The following is a 20,376-nucleotide window of genomic DNA, read 5'->3' as shown; positions in this document are numbered from 1 at the left end:
ACGGCCCTCTTCGCGAAGCCGCCGGTTCGAATCCCGCGGCGCTGCAGAGCGGAAGCCCCAACGCACGTCCCGCGTGCCGCCCCTGCTTGGGGCGGGGCGGGGGCAGCCCTCGGACGCCCACCGCGGCCCAGGCCGGGAGCCCGCGAAGGGTCGCGGCCTGCTGAAGGGCGGCCGCTGCCCAGCCGAGCCAAGGCGGGCACCCCTCCCTCGACCGCGCCGCCACAGCAACCCAGACTCAGCTCACACGCACCAGGGAAAAGCTTTATTGAGCCTCATCGGCCAGAGTAAAAAAAGAAAACGCAGCGTGCTCCGCGGGCTGTTCGGAGCAGGCCCTCTCAGGAGCAGGCCTGGGAAGGGGCTCTCTCCTCGTCCGGGGGACAGTCCACGAAGTCCGCCAGCATGGCTTCCGCCTCATCCGCGGGGCCGCCCTGCGGGGAAAGAGCCGCGTTAGCCGGACGCCTGAGCCGCCGCAGCAGCGCTCGGCCGGCTGCGCCGAGGGGCTAAGCCTCCGGCCGGTCCGGCAGTCGAGACGGAGCCGAAGGCACGAAATAAACGCGGTTCCACGTCAGTAGTAAATTCAAAGCGGAGGGGCCGGCTTGGGTACTCCCCTCCCCCTTCGTGCCAGGGCCAGGGCTGCTCGAGCTGTTTAACCCAATTCCTCCTTTTCCCGGCCAACGTCAAAATCCCCCCAAAAACACGCGCGCGGTTTTGCACAAGCGCCTCGGCGGCGGCAGCCCCAAACTAAATCCTCAACTCAGAAACAAGCAATTACGAATTGCTCCATTACTCCCAGGATATGCACAAATTACTGTACCCCCAGTCTCAGAACCACTGCTCGATGCGGGGACAGGCGGAGGGTCTCATGGCAGCCCCCTCCCAGGCTGGACCTGCGACTGACTCCACAGGGGAAGAGACGGGCGGCATCACGGGGCAGAGCAGCGCAGGGACTCCTCTGAAAACGGGGGCCAGGCACAGCGCAGCCGCCTCTACCCGGGACTGCACCAGGGAGGGAGGGATATGTGGGGCAGCTCTAGGGGAACCCAGGCCAGGAAGAGGAAAACGCCCCTCCCCCTCTGGGCTTAAGGGACCTTTGGAGTCCTTGGAGAGAACCCCAGGGACTCCACAGTTCCACCCTGAGCTACACATATTCACCTCTATTAAGGTATCTTCTGCTCCTCTGCTCCCCTCCTCACCGTGACCTCCCAATTCCCCTTTCCGCTGCTGAGGCATCTAGAGGCTCAAGCCAGGCGGGGGGTCTTTTACCGGGTGCATATGCCCCCCGCTTTGAAAAGAACATTCACTTGACTGCCCTGTAAACTCAGCTACAGACAGAGCACTTAGCCAGCCAAGGGCGATTTTGACAAAGCTACTGAATCAGGCTCAGTCAACGCTGGGAGGCCACCAAGCCACCTCGGCAGGAAGGGCTCAGTGAGGAAGCCAAAAAGCCTTCACAGAAAAAGACAGCAGTGGAACAATTCCTTCAGCACTGCCGACAAATTCACCCGGACGCATCCAGAGACTTACCAGGAGTCGAGGGTTGTGCACTGTTTTTTAAGCCCCCTCCCAGAGTAAGGGCCAGCGGGGCAAAGTCAGATTTGCCGTAAGCGCAGCCGAGCAGAGGCACGAGCGAGGGGCAGGGCCACTCTGCCCTCAAATATGGAGCGTGGCTCCAGAATCGGGGTCAGCATCATTAGCTGTGGGTGCGTACTGGCTTCTGCAGGCAGGCAGAGGGGCCGCGCCTTGTCCTTGCGCTTTGAAGCCTGAGCCTCCGTTCTGTTCCATGGAGCAGGCTAGCCCATGCCCCCGTGCCACAACCATTAGTGCCACAGCACCCTCTCCTTTGCACCGGTCAAATTCTGACATTACGAGAAGCCTCCCAACAGGGAGAGCGGGTGCCCGGGGGGCATGGGGGCCCCACCCACGCAACCGCCTCCGGGTTCCCGCCCAGGCAGGACTTCCAGCGCTCACCTCTTCCTCCTTCACTTCTACCACCTCTTCGTCCGGCTGCAGCAGCTGCTTCTCTGACTCCCCCTGCCCGGCCCCTGACTCTGGGCCAGCCTCCGCATGCTCCCCGCTGCAGCCTGCTTGGACAGCCTCCTCCTGCTGCAGAGAAGCTGCAGAGGCCGCCTCCGCTGCACCCTCCTTCTCCTCGGAGCGACCCTCCTGGTCCACGGGGGCAGCAAGCGGGGAGGGCCCTTCCTGCAGGGCAGGCTGAGGGAGGGGCTGGGCCCCAGGGAGCAGAGGCGAGACTGCGTCCTCCGCCTTCAGCAGCAGCAGGGCCCCCACGGTCCGGTCTCCCTCCTCTTCCTCCTCCTCCTCAGCGGGATGGAAGGCTTCCTCGTCGACCTCCATAAGGAGCCCGGCCCCCTCCTCCTCTTCCTCCTCCAGCTTGGGCGGCCCATCTTTCACGGGCAAGAGCGCTGGAGGCTCATCATCGTTCCTACGGGGCAAAGTAGGAGGCAGCCCCTCTTCCTCCTCTTCCTCTTCCTCTTCCTCAGTCAGGCCTTCCTCCTCCTCCTCCTCCTCTTCCTCCTCCGTCAGGCCCTCCTCTTCATCAAAATCATCTTCTTCCTCCTCCTCGTCCATCTCCTCCTCAAACTCCCCCTCCTCTTCGTCAAACTCTTCCTCCTGGCCAGCCAAGGGGGAAAGCTTTTGAACCCCTTAAAGTACATGCACACTGCTTCTCACTAGCAATTGCAAAGCCCCTGCCGAAGGACAGCTGCCTGCCACACCCACGTGGGAGCCACGCTGCAAGGGCGAGACCCGTGGGCTCTGCCGACACCACACTTCCCCAAGGGACACTTGACTCCCAACCCCAAACCGGGGGGTTACACTGGGAGTCACTCAGGCAGCAGTGGGCTTTGGGGCCAGGTGCCACCACTTCTCTCTAGCCTCACCCTTACCTCTTCCTCTTCCTCATCCAGGTACTCCTCATCCTCAGGGAAGTCCTCTTCCTCCTCTTCCTCCTCCTCTTCCTCCTCCTCCTCGCTGCTGTTGATGTTGATGACAGTGGGGTCCTCCTCCAGAAGAGCAGGAATGGGGGCTTCACCAGCAACCGCGACTGGGGAAGGTGGGAGCACTGCTGCTGAGGGAGGCGGTGGGACCCCCAGGGGAAGGGACGCAGGGGGCTCCAAGGGGGCCTCTTCACAGGCCACCAAGGGGGACGCAGGAAGAGGAGGGCCAGCAGAGGGGGCGGGCAGGGGGGCGGGGGCTGGAGCAGTCACTGGGACTGCACCAGAGCCAAGGGTGCTGGCCATTTTCCCTAGCTGCCCCTTGGGCACGATGACCACGCTGTCATCCGAGTCGCTCTCCAGAGAGATCTCCACGTCCTCCTCTTCCTCCTTGTCATAATGGATGAAGACAGAGCGCCGTAGCTTGGCTCCTGTGGCTAAGGCAGCCGCCTCTGCTGTGCCAGGAGACTGAGGTGGCGCAGGGTCCTCGGGGATAAGGCGAGGGGGGAGCTGGGTGGCTGCGAGCCTGGGCAGGGGTAGGCCCAGTGAGTTGGCAGGGAGAGGCATAGGGGCTGGAGCCGGAGGTGGGGGCCGGGCGGCCGGGAAGGACAGTGAGAGTGCTGGGCAGAAGGGGGACACGGTGGCGGCAGCCGCAGCAGGGGAGACCTCCGAGGAGCTGGGCAGGTGGGCAGATGGGCTAGCCAGGGGGAGCTGCAAGGATGGCACCCTAGGGTGAAGGAGGGAATTGCAGATGATGGCCGCCTCTGTGCAGAAAGATGAGACCTGCGGGACAAAGCTGCTTTTAGAGAATATGGAATTCAGGGCAGGAGGAGATTACAGCCGTCCCCTACGGCGGTGGGGCAGAATACCCTACCCAACAGCCCCAGAGATGTGTCTAACCCACTGCCACCAATACAGGGGCCTCTGGAGTCCTGCTCTCCAGGACAAGACAAAGGGGAGCTACAAAGGCTCCTGGCGACACAGATGTCCAGCCTGAACCCCCAGACTTGCAAACAACAAAAGGGGAGGGTCTTGGGGGATAGTGCTGCCTGCTTCACCCCAGCTAAGTGAGGGATTCCTCGATCTCCCACTGGGGGAGGGCAAGACACTCAGGGAGAGGAAGGCGCCTCACCAGAAGGTTGGGATCTGTGCGCCCTTGGCTCAGCAGCCGGAGGGTGCAATGCAGAGGAGGGGGACAAGAAGGGGCGGGAGCCAGGCTCAAGGCCAGCAGGAGTTGGTAGAGCTCACGACGGCAGCTGGCACTGGCGTACGGGGACCCGTGGGGCAACTCAGCCTGGCCCAGCCGGATCAGCAGTGGGATCACCAGCTCTTGCAACCTCTGGGGAGGAAGAAACAGGGCAACAGCCTCTCAGCAGCAGCAGGGAGGAGGATGGGGGACACCCTCCCCAACCTCCAAAAACAGTGAGCTGCTCTGTACGCTTGGAAGACCTGAGAATGCCTTCCGAGAGCGGCACGCGCAACGGGCCTTCCACTTGTCAATTTCCAAACAAAGGCAGACCTTTGTCCCTGGCAACAGGCCTCCCAAGATCTGCCTTTTCCATGCAGCCTTCACCATCCTCCCATAACCCTCCTGTACTTGGATGACTGAGGCTGTGGCATCCCCAGGAGCAGGCAGGGAAGGAGGGGGCGTGAGAGAGAGATCTGACCGGCTCACCACGTGGACCTGCTCCTTCATAAGGCTGCCAGAGAGGAGGACGGCACGGCTCAGACCTGGAAAAAGGGAGGAGGTTTGGCTTGGAGGGTGGGACTGTCCTGACTCCAGGCCCAGATGCGTTACGACTGCTGGCCCCTTTCAAGAAGACGCAGGCAGAGGAGAGCTGCCAGTGGGAGTGGCTAGAAAGAGGCAAGGAGGGAGGGAGACATGTCCGGTTCCCCCTGGCCAACCTCTGTCCTCATCAGGTGGGCTGGGCCTTCTAGGGACTCTGCATTTAGAACCTCAAAGGTGGCCCAACTCCAGGAAGAGCCCCGGGGGAGAAGCATTACCTTGCAAGGCCGCAAGGCACACATCGCTGTTGGCCTGGGGATCGTGCTTGCGGAGCAGGGTCACAAGGCCTCCCACAGCAGACAGTTTGGGCTTCTTGGCAGCGCTGGGCTTCCCCTCTGAGTCAGCGCTCGGCTGGATCTGGAGAGCACAGGGCAAAGAGGGTCAGGGAACGCAGCCCTTATTATCCCAGGTAACCCCCAAGGGGAAGAGGTGGAAGGGGGTGGCAGTCTCACCTTAAGGGTGTCACTGGGGGGGCTGATGTCGTTGATCAAGTGTCCCAGCAAGGCCTCGCTTTGGCTGCCGTGCCCCAGCAAGACCCCAGAGGCTGCTCCAGTCACTTGCACCCAGAGATCCAGGATCCGGTACAGGCGAGCCCGAACCGCGCTGAGGAGATGGGGGATTTCCTCATCACGCTTTCGCCCAGGGTGGACACAGCCTGGTCAGGCTTCGTCCCTGGCAGCAGCTCCAGCTGAAGGATCAGGCCGTGGGAGAAGAGAACGGCCCGCTCTGCTGCTCCTCCCAGGGACAGAGTGGAGGGACTACTAGCGCCAATCACAGGTGGCCAGCTGGCTTTCCCAGGCTGTGCCCTGTGGCCAGAGCAGCACAGCTGAGATAGTGGGAACTAAGGGTCCAAGGCTCAAGCAGACATTGCTGCAGCAAAGGGGCCAGCAGTAGCCCAGTGTCTCCCCACAAGGTGGGCTGCTAGCCAGGGGGACTGGCAGCCGGCCCCAGAGGCCCCCCACCAACCTGTACGGCCGCTCCAGCCCAGGAGAGAGATCCTGGCCGGCGCGCCACATGTTCAGGACCTGGGGGAAGAGGCGGCAGAGGACTCCCCCAAACCTCACCAAGCGAGGGCCACAACTGCAGAGAAAGAGAAAACAGAAGCGGCCTTGTTTGGGGATCTGGCACCACCCTTCAGGTCCCCAGCCCCTTCTCCGCCCAGACTTACGCCAAGATGAGGGCAGCCAAGAGGTCCAGGGCCTCCAGGTGGACCGAGGGGAGGAGCAGCATCCGGAGGGGCCCATCGCCAAACCAGCTCTGAAAGCAGATGGAAGGTCAGCCAACGAGGGGCTGCTGTCCTTAATGTCCCCTCCCGGGGGGAGCTCCCCTTCCTCACTGCTTCCAGGGCGTCTGATTTGCACAGAATGGGCACGGCCAGCTCTAAGCGCAAAGCCTTGCAAAAGCTGTCTGTTCAACTCCCAAAAAGAGGCCTGCAGGGGAACTCTGAAGAAAGCCTTCTCTGAGTGAACCCAATCCCACCCAATGCCCCCCAAGACCAGCGCGGAGCCCTTGCAGTTTCAGTGCTGAGAGCAGCTCTGTCTCCATTAATGCCTGCAGACGCGAGACAGACGGGGAGAAAAGGACATCCTCAAGCACTCACAATGTTCTTTGCAGAGACGTCAAGAACTCGACAAACAAGGTCTAGGATGGCCTGGGCAGGAACTGCAACAGGAGCTCCAAAGTCGTTGCTGAAAGAGCAGGGGAGGTGCGCGCGTTAAAACCACACCTGCTGGCGGCAGAAGCAGCCAGAGAGAAAGGGTGCCAGGGGGAAAGTCTGCACCTTAGCATCCTGCAGAGGCATTTGGCCAAACCCGCGAACCGGTACTTGACGAGGAGGAGAAAGTTCGCCTCTTCGTCCCGCGGTGGCAGCAGCATCTCCGCTCCAGGCCCGTCGTAGTGCAGAGATTCTGGAGGGAAGAGCGGGGGCACAAAGCTTCACCAGCCACTTTCCGGTTCTCGGTTTAACCTTGGGCGATTGGCTGCCCCAGGCCTCCCCAGATGGGAACGCAAGCTGGACTCAAACCAAGTAACTTGGGCTTCATTGGGCGCCCAGAGATATGGGGGCTCCCCTCTGGTGGACCAGCTGCTCGAGCAGAGGCAGACCAGCCACCTGCGGGAAGAAACGGCCGAATCGCAAGTTCTGCTTTGAAGGGCATGCAAACGGCTGCAGATCTTTATAATTCCCAGAGGCGAGCGTAGAAAAAGGTGATCCAAAAGACACGTTAGCCGACATCGAATGAAGGGCTTTCAGCTCGAGTCTCCTCGTTTAGATGGATAATTGCACCAAGCATCTGTTGTGTTCTTTACACAACATTCAGTTCTGATCCCCTTGGGAACAAGCCAATTCACCGCAACGCCACAGCCAGAAAGAGAGAACTTGTCAACTAAGCACTTAACCAGACTCCCCAGCGTTAGCGTCACAAGCGACATCCGTAAACATCAAACGGAAACATTGTCACGCAAACCAAAATGGATTCCTACAGGATCAACAAAAGTATTCGTACACGGACGACGCGTTGCCGACGCGGCTCGTATACCAGCGACAAAACAGCAACCGGGCCAGTGGTCCTGAAGCTCAAAATCAATGAGGCTGCAGCACAGAAGCCCCCGTTCTCCCCTCCAGCTGGCCTGCCACATGGGGGGGGTCCCTCTCTCCTCCACCACCACAAATCCAATCTCCGGAGCTCCTCCAGTCCCAGGAAAGCCGGGGGGGGGAGGCTCCAGGCAGCAGCTGGGGCATCTGATGCAGTTAAAAAGATGCCAAGACAAGGCAAGGGAGGACCCGTTTATGCACAGGGCAGAACGTCCCCAAACGTAGTTATGGCTGTGACCCATGCTGGGGGAATTCAGGGGGGCTCAGACCCTTGATGCCCAAGATGCCCCAGGTATCTTCTGCCACTAGTTGCGGGGCTATTGCTCCCAGATTCAAGGCAGTGTGGGTCATTTCCAGCTGCTGGGAAAATGGGGGGGGTCCTCAAGTGCTTCCCCAGCCCAGCCTGAGGCTGACCTTTGTTGGAAGCCACATCCCAGACAGGCCTTCAGCCTGACCCGTCGCAGCAATTCTTATGCACGACACCAAAGGAAGCCAGAGGGGGAAACCAGCCACTGTTTCTCTACTGTGACACCCCCTTCCCGCTGGCCCTTGGGGAACCCACCCCTCTGGCCGCACCCACTCACCTGTCTCTGCCCCCTCGTAGAGAGTGCCTAGGAAGCGGTGTAGCGTGGCCACAAGGGAATGAACTTGCTGCTCCCAGGACTCCCGGTACTTGAGTCCCTGTGCGAAACCTGCGCCCAGAGAAGGCAGCAGCGCGTAGCACTCGCAGGCCAGCTGGAGGAAAAGAGGCAGTGGGGATTATCCGAGCAGCTCCCTTCTGCGGCTCAGTGGAAGCGCCACCCTGGTTCCCTAAGACGAGAACGGTGGACTAGGCAATGGAGGGCCCGGACGTTGGAGCAGAAGCCGGATGTGATGGCTTCACGGCCTCCTTTCATCTCCAGGACTCCCTGTATGGGGGTCTCACAGTGCTTCCTGCAACTGGGGAGGCAAAATCACAAGCGTAGCACGGGCTATGCCACATGGGCTCCTTGGTGATCACAGGCTGAACATGGGCCAGCAGCTGAATACAGCTGCAGAAGAAAAGCAAATACAATTCCACAAAATTACATTAACTTGAACCAAGACGGTCGCTTTCCTGTACAGTATTTTGCATTGATCCCAAAAAGAAACGCCTTACGAGAAACCGAGACAAACGCCGTGCACGTTCAGGTCAGAGAGGAAAAAAACCCCTACAAGCCCCCACAATAGCTGTGTCGAGCTATTGTGCAGAAGACAGCAGACTTTGCACGGCTGTCGAGAAGCGTTTCTTCAGGGAGGTAGGAACCAGCTTCCTCAGGAGGTGTTGAATCAGAGGCTGGGTGGCCATCTGTTTGGGGGCTGGACGAGGCAAACCCCACTTTGCTTCCGACCATGACGTTCCAGGGTTGCTGATCCTTGACGAGGTCACCAGGCAGCCACACCCACTCAGCTCCGACTGACGTTACCACTCAATACCCATCCTGGTGAGGTGACTATTGATGGTTTAGAAGCGCCACTTGCCCTGCGAGCCAGTCGTGCAACCAAGAACTTCAGCGACCAGAAACACTTCAACGTTTTGACTTCTGACACCAACAGCGTCAGCATAATTATAATCCCCCTTCTCCCACAAAAGTACCAAACGGTACCCACAGACCAGAGTTTTACCTGCTGCAGGTGAGGCGCTTCTGCATCCACGCAAGACAGGAAATAGGCCGCCAATTTGCCCTGGGATAGGAGAGGGGAAGCAGTGAGCAGGGATCCAGGAGCAGCGGCTACGCATAGTACCATCAGCAGCAGTCTAGGCCCAGATACTTACTCGCAAGGAGCCACAGGCTCGGGGATAAAACACCATGCACGCTTTACTTCCCTCCAGGACAGAGAGCTGGCACTGAGCAAAGGCGAGGGAAGGAAGAGGTCAGCAGAGAGCGGGCCTTCTAGGAAGGGTCACCCAGCTTGGGGAGGGGTCTCACCTCTGGTTTGAGGGCCAGCAAAGAGGTAAGGAGTCCAGGAATGTGATTGGTGCCAATGTCCCGGGCCAGTTCCGGAAGCTGGGAGGAATACTGCAAGAGGTCCCGGAGAACGAGGACGGCCAACTCCATGGTGGCGGGTGGATCCTGGGACTTCATGGGAAGGAAGAAGGCGGGTGGGGCGGAGCTCGTCCGCCGCCCAACCCCCGCATCTGCCCTCACGGCACAGGCAGAACCCCGGGGCGGGAAAGGCCTTCCGGGGAGGCGCCCGGGGGCGCAGGAGCAGGCCCGGGGCGCCGTCCGCCTCGACTCACCTGGAGCAGGTGCTGCAGGCTGCGCAGCCAGCTCAGGCAGTTCTGCGAGAAGGCTTCCGAGCTGCTCTCCGTGACCAGCAGCGAGAGGAGGCAGAGGCCCTCGAACCTTGGGGCAGAGAGGCGCGAGTGAGCCGGGGCGCGAGGACCCGCCGCCCCCCGGGGCCGCCGCCGGCGGGCGCCGCAGCGGGCACTCACCGCGTCTTGATGGAGGCCATCCGGGCGCTGCTGAGGACGACCAGGCTGCTCAGCGACGGCGACGCCTGCAACGGGCAAAAGACTTCAGGCCGCGAGCGGAGGCGGCGCTCTGCACGCGCTCAGAGGACGCGCGCCGAGAACTCACCTGCGCTTGGCCGCCGCCGCCCCCACAGTCGCGCACGCAGCGCACCAGCCCGGCCAGTCCGGGGGGCGGCGGCGACGGGGCATCGGCGGCCCCCGCGTGGCTGCCGTCGCCCCCGGAGGGCCCCCGGCGAGGCAGCAGCAGCCCCGCCAAGGCCTCCAGCGCCAGCACCGGCCCCGGCGCCACCGCGCAGGGCGGCGAGCAGGCGGCGGCCGGCGACGGGGAGGCGGCGCCGGGGGACGAGGAGGAGCCGCCCCCGCCGTCGCCGGGGGACGAGGACGACGAGGAGCCGGGCCGGCCCGCCGCCGCCGCCGCCGCCGCCGCCGCCATCGCGTGCTCCGCGAGCCTCCAGGGCGGGACTGCGCCTGCGCGCGGCGGGAAAGGCGGGGCCGCCCGCCCAGCGCGGGGCATGCCGGGCGCAGGGGGGCCGAGCGCTCCCCGCCCGGCCCGGGACGCGGCCCAGCCCGGCCCGGCGCGCCACCTCCGCCACGGCGGGGACGCACCCGCCCCGCCGCGCCCCCCCGCTGAGCCCGGGGCGGCCGAGCGGGTAGCGGGCCCGGCGGCCGGCCGGGGGGGCGTCGAGGGCGGGGCGGCGTCCGCGATTGGCTGCGTCCGCGCCCACGTGACGGCGCCCCAAGCCGGGCATGGCTTCCCTGCGGTCCGCGCCGCCCTCCCGCCGCGCCGCGCCTCCGGAGCCGCCCCGCCAGTAGCAGCCGCGGCAGACGAGACGAGACCAGACGAGCCGCGCCGAGCCCCGCCGGCATGGGGGAGAAGGCGGGCACCAGGTGGGGGACGGGGGGCGGGGGGGCCGCGCCGCGTCTGCCGGGCGGGGGGCGGCTCTGGCCCGCGCGGGCCCCGGCACTCCCGAGTCCGCCGGGGCTGGGGGCCGGGGCTGGGGGCCGGGCCTGCCCTGCCCGCGCTGCCCTGGGCCGGGTGCCCGCCGCGCCGGGGGAGCGGCGGGGCGGGGGGGGGCCGGCGCGCTCGCGAGGGTCCGAGGAGCGGCCCCCTTCCTTCCCGGGCCCTGGCGTGCCCCGCGGCCGTCAGGCGGCCCGGCGGCGCGCCTTCGCCTGCGGGCTCCGCACCTGCTCCCCGCCGCTCTGCGGCATCACACCTGGTTCCTTTCGGGGGGGGGCACCCGGTCCCGGGAGTGATACGGGGGACTCTGGCTCTTGCGGGGAGAGGGAAGGGAGCTCTGTGTAACTACATCCTCTTTTTCGTTCCTATTTTCTGCAACAGAGTTTTCAAAAAGTCCAGCCCGAACTGCAAAGTAAGTGTTTTGCTGCGGCTTGTTTCTGCTTCTCTGGGTTTGGAGGAAGGAGCAGCAATCCAGGATCTCGGAGTAGCAGCCCGAAGGATAAGCTCCTTTGCAGCTGCGCCTGCAGGCCTTTCTGTCACCAAGGAGAGCCGGGCGGGAGGAGGTGGACGGGTCGCTCCCGGCTGCTCCCGCAGTGGCGTTCGCTTTCAAGAGGGATCATTCCTTGCTCCCTGAATTCTCAGCGTGCCCAGCGTTCTGGGTGGCCCCACGCGTCTCACGAACCCCTGGTCTCTGAGCTGGAGGTGCCTGTCAGAAAGCCATTGGTGGGGCTCTCCCGCCCCATTGCGATGGCAGGTTTCCGGTCCTCCTTCCTCCCACGCCCGGCTTCCTTCCTCTCACAGCAGAACCTGCTTGCCAAGAGCTGGTAGCTGTGCTTTGCACTCTCCCCCGCCTGGTGCTTGTCACTTGCGTGAGACAGCCCCCCCCGTCCCTCAGGAAGAAAGGGGGCTGCCCTCCCCAGTCCAGGATGAGCAGTTTTAGCGCAGGTGCCCAGTCTTCAGGGTGTTGGGCCATCTCTCCTGGGAGGGGCAGGCAGCCGCAAGACTAAGCGGTGGGGTGCTGGGGAAAAGAAAGGCTGGGACTGGTGCTTCAGCCAATCTGACAGCCGGGCCTCTCTCATCAGCAGGCTGAGCTGCGGCTTCTGGACTGTGAGTGCGACCGTGACGGCAGCGAAGAGAAGGGAGGCGGGAGGGGTGGGGTGGCCCTCCACAGGGAGGAGGCTGGTTACTGGGGAACTGAGGCTGCTGGGCAAGGGCGGTGGCGGGGCCGGAGGTTTGTTGATGCCCCGCACGTCCCTGGTGATGCTCTTCTGCCAGATTGGTTGTCGCTGTCCCCGGAGATGCCGAGTAACAAGGCTCCAGGGGGGCTGCAGTGGAACAGGTGCAGGCAAACATCAGGCAGCAGGGCGTGCTGGGGAGGGGCTGCCCTGATTACAGGAGGGAGAGGGGCTGGATGGAACCCCTGGAGCTGGACCAGATCCGATGCAAGTTGTCTGCCGGTCACAAGGTGTATCGGAAGCAGCTGGGCAGCCAGGTTGTGCTGGAAACTGGCTGCTGGCCCCACAAAGCTGTGGCCATGAAGCTGTTGGGGGGGGCGCTTGAAAGGGTTTCAGGGCTGGAGATGGGGGCTTGAGTTGGAGGAAAGGTAGCACTAAACCTGCAGGGGAGGGGGGAGGGGCTGGGTTCTGCCCTTTGAATTTTGTCAAGAGGAGTTCACGCCCCTTCCTTTTTCTCCGCCAGCTCACCGTTTACCTGGGAAAGCGTGACTTTGTGGACCACCTGGACAGAGTTGACCCCGTTGGTGAGTGCAGGGCTGAAGCAAAGGTCATCTCCCCCCCCCCAGGCCCCCCAGCAAATCCAGCGAGCAAGCAGCATAAGAAAGGCCGGTCCCTCCAGGGTGTTTCTTCACAAAAACGTGAGGGCAGCGGGGCATAGACCAGGCTGCAGGGTTGTTCTGTTCTGCCTGAAGGAAGGTGCTGCGTTGGTGCAGTGATGCGAGCACGTCAGCCCCGATGCCTGCCAGGTCCTTGGAAGCAGGCTTCTGGGTGACGCAGAACTTCTTTTAAGGGTTCGGCCCCCGAGACCTTTGTAATGAAACTATCAGGCAGGCTTGGCTGCTATTTCTGGGTGAACTAATTCAATTCCTTGCCGTGGGACTCTTGTTGCGAGAGATCGAGTCAGCTACTGCCTTCTCAATCTTCCAAGCGGGGCAGAGCAGGTCAACTGGGAGGACTCCTCCCACAACCAGAACTGGATGTGAGAAATGTTGGAGCTAAGAGCTTGGATCTAGGTTGGGGGCTCTCTATCTCTTGTCACCCACCCACCTCCTGTTTTCTCCTTTCTCCACGTCAGATGGTGTCGTTCTCGTCGACCCGGAATATCTCAAGGATCGGAAAGGTGCGTACAACGTTAAACAAGAAGAGGGGATCTTGGCAAAGCCTTCCTTGGGATGGAGGCTGTGTTTTGCATGGGAGAGGCGAGAGGAGAGGAAAGTGAGATTTTGGGGAGTCTGCTGGAGAAATCCTGACAAAACAAAATATCGTTTTTATCAAGCAGGCAAAGAGCATAAAGGCAGGTTTATTTCAGCTGGTGTCTGCTGCTTTCCTTCATTCAGAGAACAGACCCCTCGAAAGCCAAAAACTTCAAGGATGTGAAACGCAGAGACAGAAACGGGCAGCTGTTTTGCTCTTTGCAGGAAGCAGCCTTGGCACGTTGTGGGTTTTAAGAAATTGACCGCCGTCTCATCTAGGATGGAAATGAGACAGAATTAATTTGAAAAATAAAAACCAGGGTGGGGAGGGGGCTTCAGCCTAAAGTGACATTTATTGCAAACAAGAAATGGTCACGGGATGCCATTTTAAGCTCAGGGTTTAGGTAGGCGGTCCCTACATGCAGCATAACTCTGTGCTTCGGACTGAGCATTGGGAAGGTGCGGGACCCCAGAAACAGCTCTCAAAATATTTTGGCCTACAGGAAGCAGGACTGGCCTTTCTGGCTTCCCTTTTCTTTCTCTCAAAGTATTGGGGGGCTGGAAGGGGGCACCTCTAACACAGCCTCCACCCTGTCCAGTGTTCGTGACTCTGACCTGCGCCTTCCGCTATGGCCGTGAGGACCTGGATGTCCTGGGCCTCTCCTTCCGCAAAGATCTCTTCTTGGCCTCTTGGCAGGCCTTCCCCCCTGCCGAGAGCACCCCTGAGCCACTCACTCGCCTGCAGGAGCGACTGCTGCGCAAGCTGGGTGCCAATGCCCACCCCTTCAGCTTCCTGGTAAGCCAGCCATTCCCCACAGCCCCTTTCCCTTCCACCCCCAAAGCGGGCCCGCCCTTTGTCCCAGGCAGAGCAGTAGCCGGGCTGGGAAAGTCCCTCCTGCCAAGACCAGCCCCCCCAGCACACGCTTCCATCTCTTCCGCAGATCCCCCAGAACCTGCCGTGTTCAGTGACGCTGCAGCCAGGGCCCGAGGACACAGGGAAGGTACGTCTCTGGTGGGGACCAGAGGAGGGCAGATTCTGGTGGCAGGAAGGGTGCTGAAGTGGTAGGATTGGGAGCCCCAGGCGGGCAGCCCTTAGAACGGCCCTTTCCCTTTCAGGCTTGTGGAGTGGACTTTGAGATTCGGGCATTCTGTGCCAAAAACCTGGACGAGAAGATTCACAAAAGGTGGGTGAGCAGCCCAGCCCGTGAGAGCCAGCAGGGAGGGCTCAGGTGGTTTTAAAAGCGCTGCCATCCCTGAGGCCCTCCCCAGCGTGCGCCTTTCTGTTGCTCATCTCCGAGTCTCCTGGGGTCTCCCTGCCCGCCTGCGCGGGCTTATGGAAAGCCGTCCCCCAGCCAAGCTGCGTTCAGCAGGGATGGCAGAGTGAGTGCCCCATGCGTGCTGGGAGGGGCGTTCCAGGCGCTGAGCATGGAGACAGGAAGTTCGGCGCCGGGCAGCAGGGCTTGCTCCCTTCCCCTGCTTCTGTTGACCACCACCGCCGCCGCCCCAGGAACTCGGTCCGCCTGGTTATCCGGAAAGTCCAGTACGCCCCTGAGAAGCCTGGTCCGCAGCCCACGGCTGAGACCACCCGCCACTTCCTGATGTCCGACCGCTCTTTACACCTGGAAGCTTCCCTCGACAAGGAGGTAAGAGGGGACGCTCGCTATGCCCTGGTCTGCGGTTTACTGAAAACGTAACGATTTACCCTTCAGGAAGCTGAACAGGAAACAACGCGGCTTTCCCAAGTTTTGCAACGTAGCTTGTAACTTGGGAACTGCGAAGAAATACGTCTGTATTCAGAACCGCTTTTAGAAACGAGCGTATCAGGAAAAGAGTTTACAGAAAAGCTAACGTGAAGGAAAAATCCACACAAAACCATGTATAGTAAGAAAAGTACCTTCCCCAAAAAAACCTCATAAGATATACAGGTAGTTGTATACTTACGCAGGATAAACTTGGAAATGTAAAACATTTACAAGTTGAGGGGTAAGTGAGGTAGAATGACAAGAGGAGATTGGATAGGAAACTGAAAAGCCAAGCCTTGTGGATTCGTCAGTTATCAGCTGCTACAATCTATAAACTCTTTTTTTAAATATCGACCGGTGTTCAGGAGCATAAACACTCTGGGAGCTGCATTTATTGATTTGTTTGCTTGTCACCATTTGTCCAGGAGCACCTCTGCAGATGGTGGTGTTTAAACTTCTATGAGCCCGGTCAGAAACTGAGGCTGTGAGCTTCCGAGAAACCCTTTTCCTCCCAACAGCAAAGCCACGCTTGTACCCGAGCAATCCCTCCCGGCCCGTGAGCTGGTCGTCCCGGCTGGGGAAGGGACTGCGGGGATCTGGCATGCAAGAGTGGGGGGCCCACACATGTGCCTGTTTTCTTTCCCCACTAGCTCTACTACCACGGTGAGCCAATCAGCGTCAATGTTCACGTGACCAACAACTCCAGTAAAAGTGTCAAGAAAGTGAAGGTGGCCGGTAGGAAGGGGCCCCTCTGGCTGGAAGCCTGACTCGCGGGTGGGGGGAGCTCAGAGCAGGTGATCCTCTTCCACGGAGCCAGAGCAGAGCACCTGGGGGGCTCAGGCAGGCTGAGGCTCCAAGCCTGTTCCCGCTTGGGCAGCTGCGCCCCCGTCCCGCAGGGCCATGTGCCACATCCCCTGAGGACCGGTGGGGCAGGGGAGAGGCAAGCCTGAGCCCCTTTCTGGGTTAAGAGGGGGAGGGGGACACCCCCCCAACTGACCTGCCTTCCTTTCTGGCAGTGCGGCAGTACGCAGACATCTGCCTCTTCAGCACCGCTCAGTACAAGTGTCCCGTGGCTCAGATTGAGCAGGAGTGAGTATTCCCACCCCCCGCCCTCCCAGCCAAACAAATACTCGTTTTCAGAGTCCAGTGCGGGGACTCCGTTTTTTGTTAAAATCGTATCCTTGAAACCTCAAGGGGACTCGGGCCTGCTTTCCCCCAGGCCCCATTGAGAAAATGCGGAGCACAGCGTTTCTGACCTGTCTTCTGTCTTTTTTCCTCTCCTGCCAGGGACCAGGTGGCCCCCAGCTCCACCTTCTGCAAGGTTTACACGCTCACGCCACTGCTGAGCAACAATCGGGAAAAGCGGGGCCTGGCGCTTGACGGCAAACTGAAGCACGAGGATACCAACCTGGCCTCCTCTACCATGTGAGCGAGCCCGTCCCCGGCGCTCTTGCAGAGGGAGGGTGCGCCTGCTCTGGCTGCCGTGGCACAATGGCCCTTGGCACCCATGCAGGCTGGGCCCTGTGAACGCTGGGTCTGTGGATTTGTTCCTTTGAGAGCCAGGAACGCTTTCTCCCAAGTAAGAGGTGGTGGGTGGTTCCAACCCAGCCCTCCCCTCTTTTGCGTTGCAGCGTGACGGAGGGTACCAGCAAGGAAGTCCTGGGCGTCCTGGTCTCCTACAGGGTCAAAGTGAAGTTGGTGGTCTCCCGGGGAGGGTAAGTACTGGGCAGGGGCCGCCTGGTCTTGGCCCCCCTTCCATGAGTGACCAAAGGCTTCTCTCCCTGCCAGGGATGTTGCTGTGGAACTGCCTTTTGTCCTGATGCACCCAAAGCCGCCTGAGCAGCCTTCTCCTACACAGCCCCCAGCCGGTAAGGCTCCGAACCCCTTCCCCCCAGGGCAGGTCGTTCCCCTGCAACTGCCTCATCCCTCCCTCTTGTTCTTCCCTAGCTGTCCCAGAATCAGACACGCCGGTTTACGCCAATCTGATTGAGTTTGAAACCAAGTAAGAGGCATTGGGGGTGGGGGTCTCTTCCGGGGGCTGTAAAGAACAGAAGCGCAGAGCGGAGCACCTCCTCTCTGGGTATTTGGGCATTGTAGATGGGGCGGGGGATAGAGAAAATCGGCCTGTCTGCAGAAGTTTAGTTCAAAGTGAGCAGAAGCTGACACACCTTTACGCACTAGGAAGCTAATGCATCTTTCACAGATTGGAACACGGTTGGGGCAGAGGTTGATCCCTTCACTGAGTGCTGTGACAGGCCCTTGGGCGGAAACGCCAGCTCCCAAGCTTTCCCTGTAGCCCGATAAGAGCCGTGCTGTTCTTGCTTGGAATTCTTTTCCCACCCTTCCTTACCAAACTCTTCTAGCTCAGAAAGAAATATCCTTGGCATCTTTGTCCAGTGCATCCTCCTTGCCTGCGCTGCACATTTCCAATCCTCCCACAGGTTTCAGTAACATAAAAGTAGTTACAGGAAATGAAGTTTTTGGAGCGGCTTTCACAGTCACTAGACTTCAGTATTGTTAAATACGTAGGAAACTTTTAGACGTTGACGTTTCAACCAAAGGGGGTGTTACAAAGCACTGAAAGAGGTCCGTGCTTTCGTCCCTCCCAAATTCATTTTTTTTTATTCTGAATCTGCATAAACAGTTAAGCCGGCACTCAAACCTGCAGACCGATACATGTTTGACTTTGTCCCGCGTGCAGGGTGCGTGAGCCTCTGGCCCCTGAGGCAGGACCGTGTGAGCAGGGGGGCCTAAACCTCCTTGCATAGAACCGCGTGTGTCATCTTACCTCCCTGCCTGAGTCCAAGAGTATTGACCCAAAGCAGCTTCTGCTCTCTGTGGCACCCAGTTCCCCCCAGCTGCTCTAACGCTGGGCTTTCTTGCTTTGGGGGAAGCATCAGCCCCACAATCCGTGGCTGGGCCTCTGCAAGCAAAAGCAAATTGGGTGGGGCGGAGAGAACAGCACTGACCAGTCTGCTCTCAGCACTGAAACCCCTTCCTCTTTCTCTCCCCCGCCCCCCCCCCCGGAAGCTACGGGCAAGATGATGACATCGTGTTTGAGGACTTTGCCCGCCTGCGCCTGAAAGGCCTCAAGGATGATGAGGACACCGACCACTTCTGCTAGGAAACCCTTGGGGGGCAACCCCCCCCACAAACGTCCCGTCCGATGACCTCCTCTTCTCTCAGAGCTGTTTCCATCTCCCCTGCCTTGTCTTATTGCTGTACTGGGGATGGGGTTTTCATGTGACTAAAATTGGGAAGGTGGTCATCCCAGCTTTTCTCCTGTTCCCCTGCTGCTACTGCGTACTTTTCCAAGAGAGATTTTGATGTCTAAGGACCCCCCACCCCCGTCCTGCGCACTGGAGTCATTTATTGGGCATTACTGTCAGATGGTTCTACCCCAAAGCACCACTTTGCTGTTGTTCTCCCCCCCCCCATTCTCTTTTGTATCTCCTACTTTAAATGCTTTGGAAGACATTGGTAATGGAATTGGCCCCCACGTTAAAAGGGGGGGCTTTCTCATCCAGGGATAAAGGCAGCTTTGGATGCATTTTGTTTGGGGGGCTGGGAAGGCCTATTGCTCCGGCTGGGGAGGGCAACCCTTGGCCAAGTCCTCCCCCCAGACATGAACCTGCACCCAAAGAGGCATATAGACCAGCTGTTCACTGCGATGCTTGAGCAAAGAGCAACTGAATAAAACCGTGAACTGAAACAACTTTTATTAATTTCCTGGGCATAAAAGGAGGGGGGAGAGGGAAGGGGAAACCCAGCTGAAGAGGACATCTCTGCTTATCAGCAGGTCTCCAATTTACTCAATTCTGCCCATTTTTGCAGAGGACATCCACACCCGGGCAGCCACCTCCAAACAGCCGATCAGAAAAACTCCCACCTTGGCCGCAAAGCCCCTTGCGCAGCTTTCATCAGTCCTGGTCTTCACCGCCTCCCGGCACTTGGGCCCAAAACCAGCAAGGCCCAAATATGCAGGTTGCCCGTCGCAGGCAGCAGCAGGACAAGCTGTTCCCGTGCATGGCCTCCCCTGCCACCCAGGTGGCCCCCAACAGCTCCCCCGCGCAGCGCTCAGCCAGTGCGGACGAGCAGGTGACGCCGCGGCAGCGGCAGCAGATCCGCACCCACGACCACCAGTGGGGACACACCTGCAGCCTTGCGCCTGCGTTCCAAGGAAACGAGATGCAGCCGGCTCGCTTCCAGCCACCTAGCAGGGAAAGAGCTTGCGTCCTCCTCAGGACACGGGCTCCAAAGCCCCTCTTCCACAACGGAAGAGCAGGCTGCCTCTCCCTGGCACCCGCCGCGCGGGACAGAGGTGCCCAGCCCAGGTTCCGCCTGCCTACCGAATCTGCTTCCTCAGAAAAGGCGCTGAAGCCCACCCCCCCCCGCGTTCCGTCCAAATCCGCACCAGCCCCGGGGGGGCGGAGGACAGCGTCCAAGCTCCCAGCTCCCCCTGCCCCCCCCGCAGTTAAGGCCGGTGCGATGCTTTCTGCAGTTTCCCCTCCTCCCCGACAGCCTCACTCACTCGGGGCAGGCCCCTGTGCTGGGTCAGCCTGGAGGCCTCCGGGGACCCGCGCGCGCCCAGCAGGACTGCGGGGGGGGGGAGACGGTGGGACCGGCACTTCGCGCCCCTGAAGGCCCGCAGACGGCGCCGAAGCTGGGCGGGGGCGCGCGAGGAGGACACTCACGGGCCGGCCTTCGCCAGCTGCTCTCGGAGGCGCATCTCCTCCCTCCGGTACCTGAACGGGGGAAACCTCTCCGGCGAGCTCAGGAGTCCGGCGGCTGCCCGGGCGGCGGGCCTCCATCTCCGGGCGGGGGGGCGCCCCCCCACCCCACTCACTGCTCCTGCCGCTCGCTGGGCCGGTTGACCCGCCCGGCCTCCGGGGCCCCCTCTCATCCCGCGGGCTTCCAAGGCGAGCCTTCCCGCAGCAGCGCCCGGGCCCGGGCCCGCTCCAGCTCCGCCTTCTCGCGCCGGCGAGCCCCGGGCGAGGCGCCCCATGCCGGCGGGAGGGAAGCGCGGCGCCCGCGGGTCAGGCACGGGGCCGGCGCTTCCCCGCCCCGCCGAGGGCGCCTCCCTCCTCGGACGAGCGCCCCGGAGGGCGGGTGGCGGGGCCGGGCCAGCCCCGACGCTTGGCGGGCGGCCTCCCCCGCGGCGAAGGGCTGCCTGGCGCGCTGGCGCTCCGGAGAAGATCCGCCGGGGGGCGACCTGCTGCCGCGCCCGGGCCGCTCACCTGTCCTCGCTCGCGCTGGAGCTGCCCCTGCAGGGCGGCCGCTTCCGAGGGCGGCCTGGAAGACAGCGCGGAGGGCCGTCCCGGACCCGGACCCGGACCCGGCCGCCGCCGCCCCGCTCGCTCAGAGGCGCCTCCGCCTCCCGCCGCTCCCGGACCCCCTGGCCTGGGGGGCGCCGCTGGGGGGCGG

The 20,376-nt window shown here is 61.4% G+C and overlaps 2 protein-coding genes and 1 long non-coding RNA gene across 4 annotated transcripts; 1 reads left to right on the top strand and 2 right to left on the bottom strand.

Annotated features, from left to right (window-relative positions):
- Positions 1-243: 243 nt before the first annotated feature.
- PELP1 (proline, glutamate and leucine rich protein 1) lies at positions 244-10,272 on the bottom strand. Its single transcript, XM_088142046.1, has 18 exons — positions 9,931-10,272; positions 9,786-9,850; positions 9,591-9,696; positions 9,280-9,429; positions 9,126-9,197; positions 8,975-9,034; positions 7,915-8,065; positions 6,518-6,644; positions 6,338-6,425; positions 5,906-5,994; positions 5,704-5,817; positions 5,190-5,340; positions 4,956-5,094; positions 4,627-4,682; positions 4,084-4,290; positions 2,904-3,734; positions 1,969-2,628; positions 244-428 (listed from the first exon to the last, which is right to left on the bottom strand). Exons 1-18 carry the CDS (start codon positions 10,255-10,257, stop codon positions 336-338), a joined length of 3,486 nt encoding a protein of 1,161 aa, XP_087998172.1. The 5' UTR covers positions 10,258-10,272; the 3' UTR covers positions 244-335.
- Positions 10,273-10,547: 275 nt separating this feature from the next.
- ARRB2 (arrestin beta 2) lies at positions 10,548-18,667 on the top strand. Of its 2 annotated transcripts, XM_088142111.1 has the most exons (15): positions 10,548-10,712; positions 11,164-11,194; positions 12,481-12,541; positions 13,093-13,137; positions 13,810-14,006; positions 14,152-14,211; positions 14,327-14,394; positions 14,718-14,853; positions 15,603-15,687; positions 15,969-16,041; positions 16,240-16,377; positions 16,584-16,667; positions 16,741-16,820; positions 16,900-16,954; positions 17,983-18,667. In XM_088142111.1, exons 1-15 carry the CDS (start codon positions 10,690-10,692, stop codon positions 18,074-18,076), a joined length of 1,230 nt encoding a protein of 409 aa, XP_087998237.1. In that variant the 5' UTR covers positions 10,548-10,689; the 3' UTR covers positions 18,077-18,667. The 2 variants fall into 2 exon arrangements, with proteins under 2 accessions (XP_087998237.1, XP_087998238.1); XM_088142112.1 differs by lacking the exon at positions 16,900-16,954.
- On the bottom strand, positions 13,280-20,333 carry LOC148215842 (uncharacterized). Its single transcript, XR_015796463.1, has 3 exons — positions 20,190-20,333; positions 14,168-14,371; positions 13,280-13,485 (listed from the first exon to the last, which is right to left on the bottom strand). It is a non-coding gene; the product is annotated as an uncharacterized LOC148215842 (long non-coding RNA).
- Between the last annotated feature and the right edge of the window lie 43 nt (positions 20,334-20,376).

The sequence above is a fragment of the Python bivittatus genome, unplaced genomic scaffold (assembly GCF_059951505.1).
Source record: "Python bivittatus isolate LINGU-HERP-01145 unplaced genomic scaffold, Pbiv_v1 ctg000370_np1212, whole genome shotgun sequence".
Taxonomy (NCBI): Eukaryota; Metazoa; Chordata; class Lepidosauria; order Squamata; family Pythonidae; genus Python; species Python bivittatus.
Note: the sequence above shows the minus strand (reverse complement) of the source record. Positions and strands in the feature narration are given on the sequence as shown.